Source organism: Microtus ochrogaster, chromosome 15 (assembly GCF_000317375.1).
Source record: "Microtus ochrogaster isolate Prairie Vole_2 chromosome 15, MicOch1.0, whole genome shotgun sequence".
Lineage (NCBI taxonomy): Eukaryota > Metazoa > Chordata > Mammalia > Rodentia > Cricetidae > Microtus > Microtus ochrogaster.
In genome coordinates, this window is record NC_022017.1 from 3,385,313 (window position 1) to 3,394,025 (window position 8,713).

An 8,713-nucleotide genomic window follows, 5' to 3' on the forward strand; every position below is an offset into this window, starting at 1 on the left:
GAGACTGAAGTGAGTACCCAGGGCAGGCTGGGATGACGCCCCCTTTCAAGGGAAAGGCTGAGCTAGCACCAGAGCAGCACAGTAACAGTTGAGCCCGTCTGCATGGGTGATGTCAATGTGTCGGGCTTCTTAGCTCAAAGTTTTAGGTGGCATCTTGCAAATGCTGGCATTTTGAAGAAGCCAAGCTACTGAATGAAACACACACCCCACGGAAAAAAAATCATACTTGAGTAAACACAGGTACTACTGGGTAGCTTGCTATAAATGTAGCCTCGCATCTTCTTGTAGGTACTCTGCCCCAGAAGGGCTGAAGGCTTCAGGGCAGGAATGGATCTCTGAGCCCTTTCCACTCGCCCAAGCAGCCAGCTAGCACTGCTGGCGGACAGGGACTGACCTCCCTCCCCGCACTGAGCACTATTGCTGCAACTTGCAGCTTTGGGCTCACATCTGTTCTTGCCTACATTACCTCAACCAAAAAACAGCAAGGTAATTAAAAAAAACTGAACCTCCCTTTTGAGCTGATCACCTATTCTGGACTTTGGGCTTCTAATCTACTTGAGAGTCAGGAAGTCCAAGTTTTGGGGGAATGGCAAATGAGAGGAGCGGGAAGGGAGGAAAGGAGTTGAGTGGGAAAGGGGAGGTCATCAGAAGGATTCCTGCATCTGGAACTCAAACCACTTCCTCTGGGCAAACGCCTCCAGCTGGTCCATGACGACTGCTTTTGACACAGCGACAGAAACAAGCAACCAAATGGAGCTCTCTCCTAGTGCTAGACGGCCGTGCTGGGAGCTGTCTGGAGGGAGTGGAGACCTCTTTTAGGAGGTCCAGGATCCCTGTTAGGGACTAGGTTCAGGTCTAGTAATCGATGCCTTTGATAGAATGTTCAGAGCGGCATCCAGTCCAGAGGGTTTCTGCCACCAAGGTGGATTATTAACTCTAAAACTACTAAAGCTTATTATTGCTTATGCAAAACATGTGCAGATAGGGAAGCAGAGACAAACATTTTAATCCTGCTCCCACTCACACCATGGCCGTTTCAACCATCGACTCTGAAGCAGCACACACTGGTAGGAACAGTACCTGTCTTACCCACACGCTGGAACCTCTTACTCATGGGAAAAGACTTAGAGTTCCTTTCTAAGTCGAACAAATTGACTGCCCTGGAAGTGCCCTTCCTGAAGAAGGCTCGGGAGGGCTACTGACGGCTCACATTAGTAAGCCCATCTGTGACCATGCTTAGAGTAAACGGGGGTTCATTGCAGACAGCATTCGTTTCATATGCTAAAATAATAAATTTCCTAAGTCCCCAAAGAGTATCTGTCACCTTTAGCTCTGTGGACTAGTGACCAGGCTCACAGACGACGAATGGGCACAGCTGCACTGTCCTGGTCTCTAGCTTCGTCAGTCAGTCTACTTCAAGTGGACCATTGCAACTGTTCCGTTTTCATGCCTACGTTCTGACATGGGTACATTTAAAGACATCCTCTGGTTTGCTCTCCTGCATGGGTTCAATGTCTAAAGTTAAGTGTGCTTTCTTGGGCCCTATAAGCATAACCAGGCCCCTCTGATTAGCACAGGGCAACAATCACCACCGAACGGGCTGCCTCTGTGATTGTATGGAAAACAATTTTTTTAGGGTGTGTACATATATCTGTACACACTAACAATTATTAAAACCAAAAGAGTCAAGAAAAAACATCAAAAGAGAAAGCCTTGTTTCTAATATGGCAGGTGACAACCTCTGTGTTGTCTGGACTTGTGTAGTCCAAGTAAGAAGGGGGTCTCAAGAAATTTCAGAACCAGTTGCTAAGCAATCACCTAGCATTGTCTGCTGTTCTGATGGAGTGAGGACAGGGACCACAGAGCATGGGCGGAGGGTCGGGGGAGGGGAAAAGCTTCGCTACAGACAGGCTCCAGTCCTTATGGGACTGGGCTGAGAACAACAAGGTGCAACAAGAGGAATCAGAATGGAAAGAAAAGCATCTCTTCTCCCGGGGTCATGCCAAATTCTGCTCTGCCCCCAGTTCCAAGCCTGCCACCCTGTCTTCAAGTCCCTTCTTGGCTGCTTTCTTAGTGACCTCAAGGCCACAGACCCCATCTGGCTGCTGCCCCTACCCAGCATTCTGCCTGCCTTCAACCTATGCTTTTCAGTGGGCTTCTAGGTTGTAATTCCCCTTCTTTGCACCTGGTGATTCTCCCTATAAGTTCAACAGCCCAGAAAGCCGCCCCAAGTGCTACAGGTAAGCCAGGCCAAAGGAAGGGAGCCAGTGTTAACAGGTTCTACAGCGGCACATTGTTGGGGGCGGGGCCAACATGAGTGTGATGAGGCAGCTTAATGCAGCTCCCCTGCACATGGGGCGGCTGCGAGGAAGAGAGTGGAGGACCAAATCAGCGGCTGCATCTCAGCGGCTGCATCACAGAGCCCGCGCTGGGATGATAGTCCCACCATGTGATCAGTTCTAGCATGCTTTAACAGTTTCCATTGGCATGCAGAAGGATCGGCTGCTCTTAATAGCTTACCCTCATCCCTTCAAATCGTGATAAGGCTCTTAGGGGTCTCAATGCTCTTAGGGTCCTAAGGGACTTTATGGCACCTAGTTCCGAGTAGCCCAGGGCATTAGCTATAAGGCTGACTAAAGAGACCTACACGGAGACAGAAGAGAAAAAAAGAAAAAAAAAAAGAAAGAAAAGAAAAGAAAAGAGAGGTTCCAGTGTGTTAGAATAAAACCCCTAATACTGATTTAACAGACGGGGGCCCCAGCAGAGGAAATGGGTGACACCGGCTGCCTACTTCAGCCTACTTCAACTTGACTCAAACGACCTGGAAGGAAAGGCGGTTGAAAGAGGCAGAAGAAAAACACAGAGGGAGAGAGAATAAAGGGCAGGCGCAGGACACACAGGCAAGTTGGAAAGGGAAGAGGCTGCGGGGAGGGAGAGGAGGAGGTCCCATTGGAAGGAGAGGAGCCTGAAGAGATGACAAGAACCTTACCCTCTCCCTTTACAGTCTGCGGCTCCCAGAAGTTCCCATTAAATTAAGCCAGACATACTTAATGGTACCTATGGAAAAGAATACAGATAAATACACACACTCCACACCAGCTGCCCCTCCTCAGCTCAGCCACCTAGGGTTTCCGACAAGGACGAGCTCTCTTATCCTGGTTGACAAGAAACCATTTGAGAATTGGACAAGTCAGTACATTAACAAAGAAAACATTGTCAGTAAGTACCACAGGTGACTGTCTTCCCCAACAGCCTCCTCGGTGGGACTCTGACCCTTTGAGAACTACTTACCCAATTCCCTCTTACTCTTAACTGTAGCCTCCATCTTTTAAGCCCAACTATCACCCTTTATGGCCATAGGATTTTTGTGGCCACAGGAACCAAATCCATCCTCTTTGTCATTTCCCTTCTTTCCTTCCAGAATAGCTCCAAATGCACTGGCCTCTGCCAGTTTGAGGACAGTCTTCGATTACTCTGCTCCTTAACACAGTAACTAGAAGAGACTGGGGAGAGGGTCATCCCATGTGTAGACAGAAATCCCCACCAGTGGTAGCGCGGAGGCCAGGACGAGACCCAGACTGCTGACCCGAGCCAGTGCTCGGTCTCCCTGGGCAGGCTGCGGAGACCTAGCTCCAGCACGCAGGTGACATGGTAGTATTTCAACAGATCAGCATGTCTGAACCACCCAGAGCTGAACTGCTGATGTCCTGGAGTGAGGACCACAAGCCTAAACTCAGGTCAAACCTCCCTGTTCCCCAAGAGCAAACTCCCCTTGCTCCTACTATCAGGATAACTCTTAATACCGGGTACTAGCCACACCTAGAGCTGCCTGGGCTAGACCTGAGCAAGACAGGGCTCCTCAGGGGCCCTGGACATACTTTACCCAGTCCTATCTGAGAAGGTCTGCTTAGGGCTTCTCACAGCAGCCCTTTTCTCACACCATATTCTATTGTATTAGAACATGATTCTGGGATGGGCTAAAATATTCCCTCTACTGGGAAATGGGGGTTCTAAGATAAGAGAAGAAAATCTACAACTTAGTTTTGTCTGCTGTTTTTGAAATTTCTTAGATTGTTTTCATTCTGTCTCCACTGCATGCATCTGTGTGTGTGTGTGTGTGTGTGTGTGCGTGTGCTTGTGTGTGTGCACACACACACTTTCTGCATGAGATTAAACCCAGGCCTTGTGTATGCTAGGCAAGTGTTTTATTACTGAGCTACATCCATAAATATTTAAAAAAAAATCTTTATTTTATTTTATAGAGAGTGTTTCTCTATGTGGCCCTGGCTGTCCTGAAACCCCCTCTGGAGACCAGGCTGATCCGTGAATTCACAAAGATCTGCTTGCCTCTGCCTCTTGTGTGTTGGGATTAAAGGCCACCAAGCCTGGCTACAAGTTTTATTTTTTTTTTAAAGAAGACATTTATAATTCAGAACTAGGATTAGTAAGGATAGAATCAGAAGGTCAATGAAAGGACAGGAAGTAGGCTTAAAGGGTTCAATTCTAACATAGGCAAGCCCGCAAGCACATACTCATAGCCTCTCAGCTTTGGTGCCTTCTGCGGAGCCCTAGGTAGTGTTCAAAGCTAATCAGGAAGGAAGCGCAGCTCTCCTAGGCTCTCCATGCTCCGTGATGATGGTGCGAGGTTAATCTTTACCCAAGTCCAGGGTCTCAAAAACCCTTATCTAGCACACAGCAGCCAACCTATCACTTTCGGATTAATAAAAATTTATATGGAGCTGTCTCTTGACTACTCTAGTCAGGAAAAGCCAACTATGTCTTTAATTTACAAAAAGATTCATTTAGTTTTAAGTATGTGTTTGCCTGTATGTGTGTGCACACATGTGTGGCTGGAGAGGCTTTGTCATTCCCTTGGAACTGGAGTCACATGGGCGATGAAAATCGAACTCCAATCCTCTGACAGAGCAGTAGGCACTTTTAATTGCTAAGCCACCTCTCCAAACTGCAAGTCAACTCTTAACCCCATGGAGTCTAGAACTGCCCAACTGTTAGCTGGTCTTCAGGGGACATCTGAAGATAAGCTACCCCATTCAACTAGGTAGCTCAGTTCAAAAGTCCTCTGGAGCAGCTTCACTTTGTGAAGCTTTGGGGGTATAGATCGCAAGACCCTAAACTTTGAGTGTCTAGAGACCCCGCGTCAAGCAGGAGGACCCCAGGGCTGAAGGGCAGCAGCTTTACTAATAACACTGCAGCGGAGGAAGGTAGAGGAGCTACAGAGGCCAAGTTAAGAGGCTGGCCCTAAAGCCGCCACTGAGAGGGGATCTGCTCAGCTGCTCAGCAAGGCCAGCAAGGTCCCCTCTGGACTGTTTCTCAGTCTCCTGGGTCTCCACGTTAAACTCCTATAGGACATAATCAGAACATTTGTTCAAGTGTACAAAGTAATCAAACCTAAAAAAAGAAGAGAAAGAGAGAGGAAAAAAAAAACAAAGAAAAGGCATTAAAGAGACAAAGTTGAGGCCATTGGAGGTACAGAAGCAAGCGAATATTGGAGCCAAGGTCAGCCTGAGGTTCCCGTTCTGGAATGGATGTGCTCACTAACCCTGAAAGTAATGGGGGAATGTTCCCTGGAGAAAGATGATACAATTCTTTTACAGGAAATAAAAGCCAATGTAGACAAAGACCTGAGAAAAATAAATCGTGACTGTTTGGGAATACACATGGCTTACGAATAAAGAGAACGGATCTAAGATGTCCGGACTCATGGTTCTATAAAAGCAGGGATCATAGCAGCTTTAAGAGACAGCAAGGAAAAATGAGTATCTGTTAGGGCAACAGGCATGGAAGTGAGTGATTCAGACACGAAGTCATCACGGTTGAGAAGGGGTGCTGTAGATACCTACAAGCTTGTCAGTGTCCGCAAAATGAGACACACTCCTCCAGTGGACAGCAAACACTCATGGCAGGTCTAGTTATCTGGGTGCTAATCAATGCCTTATTTTCCATCCACATTTTCCCCGAGATAGGATTTCACTGTCCAGGACAGCTCTAGTTGTCCTGGAACTCGCTCTGTAGACTAGGCTGCCATCAAACTCACAAAGAACTGTTTGCCTCTGCCTCCCGAGTGCTGGGATTATCCATCAACAATGTAGAAGTGGAATTTCTAAATCCATCATCATCACTGAGTAGGTTATCCCTATACATCAGGGTATGACTCTCTGTGTGTCACTTTCTTAGCTCCAAGAGAAAAGCTATGGTTGATATTCTTTTTTTTTTTAAATACTTATTTATTTATTATGTATACAATATTCTGTCTGTATGTATGTCTGCAAGCCAGCAGAGGGCACCAGATCTCATTACAGATGGTTGTGAGCCACCATGTGGTTGCTGGGAATTGAACTCAGGACCTTTGGAAAAGCAGGCAATGCTCTTAACCACTGAGCCATCTCTCCAGCCCCCATGGTTAATATTCTTTATACACTCTACAACACTGAGCAGGTTTTTCTCCAAGAGAAAAGCTATGGTTGATATTCTTTATACACTCTACAGCCCTGAGCAGGTTTTGCATAACATGGCTATTCAATAAACATGGACACAGGGATTAATGGGCAGAGGAAAGGTCCTTTAGAAGCGCTGTTCTCAGTCTGGGTTACCTGACTAAAGCTAGGTTAGAGTTCCCGGGGAAGCTGGTACAAGCTCTCCAGGGCTGGGGCTTTGTCCACTCGTCCTCCTGGGACTTATGAACTAAGGCAATTCAATACAGAATATAGTATTCAATTGATGTTGATTACCAACAATTGGTATAGGGACAGTCTTCAGAGCTAATGTGAGGCCCCACAACAATTGCCAAAGCTAGAGGAACTGATAGATTATAGTCAACTAGCAATGCCTGTCCTATTGCTTCACCTTCTTCCTGCCCAGTATATAAAGAAAATACTTGCTAGATAAGCGGTGACCTGCAGGTGGACATTCTTAGCAGCAGAGCAGGATACAAGGGTGTGTGCTGGCATCCTTAGAGTACAGAGGAAAATGGAAACTTTATTTCACGGCACAGTGCTAGGGCTAGAGCACGGCAGTGGACCTATCCGTCTGAGTCCTCAGTGAGTCAGTGAAGGGCTCTGTGGGCATCTTTCTGAGTCAAGGTGCCCTGGGGGTTACTGTGCACTTTCCTGTCTCTAGGAAGAGAGCCCATCTAGCTCCGGGTACCATCCTACATTTATCCCCGTAAGCTGGGATCCAAGCTGCTTAGGTGTGCACTTCTATTAACTTCAAGGACCCGTCTACTTCCCTGGGGGCCATGTGTATTTGGCTCACTTAAAGGTTGCGGGCTGGCCTCTCCTCCTCATTTACATATCTTCCCAAAGACTAGTGTGCTGGCTGTTTTTGGCTGTCAAGATGAGGACATCTGGAGGTAATTAAAACCCCAGCTTAGAGGGCACACTTGTGAGGGATTTATGCTTAATTTGGAATAGGAAGATCCACTTTTTTTTTTAATGGTTTTTCGAGACAGGGTTTCTCTGTGGTTTTGGAGCCTGTCCCAGAACTAGCTCTTGTAGACCAGGCTGGCCTCAAACTCCCAGAGATCTGCCTGCCTCTGCCTCCCGAGTGCTGGGATTAAAGGTGTGCACCACTACCGCCTGGCAGGAAGATCCACTTCTAATCCAGACCTTTGGGACAGGAAGATTCACCTCTAATCTGGGTCACATTTCCTGCTGGAAGCCTAGATAAGGACATGGGAGAAGGAAGCTTTGCTCTTGGCCTGCTTGCTAGCAAGTTCTTTCCTTCCCTGGCATCGGCGCCTGCCTCTTTGGAATTCTGGGATATGCTGACAGCTGAGACTCCAGCCTCATGGAGGAACAATGATGGATTCTTGGACCACAGACAGCCATTGTTGGATGAGCTGGATCGTAGTCTGTAAGTCTTCCTAATAAATCCCCTTTCTGTCGAGTCCTGTTCCTCTAGAGAACCCTATGCCAGCTTCTTGACAACTCTGAAAGCAGTCATTAATGTGGGAAGGGAATGTGTTTATGAGGTGGAAGTCATTGATGGGGCAGTCCAGGACTCCTGTTACATGACTGAGAAAGATTTCCCAACTGATCTGCCCTAGGTCCCACTGGAATTCCACAGGCAGCTTGCCACAGCGTCCACAATGCCTCTTCTGAACATGCCCGCCCAGTCTCCAGCCTTCAGACCGTCCATCTCTGCCCCCTTCTCAGCTCCCAGGTACATTCTCCACAGCCGGCCCCGCACTTCTCACACACCCCTTCTTTAAATGCTGCAAGAAAGAAGTCTTAGTTACACGGAAAGAGGAAGCAGTCGTTGGTAGTGAGGTAGAGGAGCAAGTGCTGGCGGCGTGAGAAACAGTCAACGATGCCACTGCCTCCAACCTGAAAACACAACATGGCAGCTCACGGTCACGAAGGACAGGGCCAGAGAGCCTGGAGGGGCAAAGTTCTCATTTGGTGACCACAGCAGAAATGGCAACACCACAGGCCTTCTTCCCAGGAAAAGTGACTTGATCAGCACATCGGGGAAATATCCATGGACACGAACATGAGGAACAGACCGTGCCCCATTCCTGCATCCCCTCATCCCCACACCCCTCCTCATCCCCACACCCCTCCTCATCCCCACACCTCACCTCATCCCCACACCCCTCTTCATCCTCACACCTCACCTCATCCCCACACCTCACCTCACCTCATCCCCACACCCCTCCTCATCCCCACACCCCTCCTCATCCCCACACCCCTCC

At 48.1% G+C, this 8,713-nt stretch overlaps 1 protein-coding gene across 1 annotated transcript in view; it reads right to left on the reverse strand.

The window, feature by feature from the left end:
• Scn8a (sodium voltage-gated channel alpha subunit 8) overlaps positions 1 to 8,713 on the reverse strand; it is a 108,813-nt gene that overhangs the window by 19,013 nt on the left and 81,087 nt on the right. Inside the window, exon 20 of the mRNA XM_005353869.2 lies at positions 2,521 to 2,643. Within this exon, the coding sequence (XP_005353926.1) occupies positions 2,521 to 2,643 (123 nt within the window). The remainder of the gene's footprint in view (positions 1 to 2,520; positions 2,644 to 8,713) is intronic.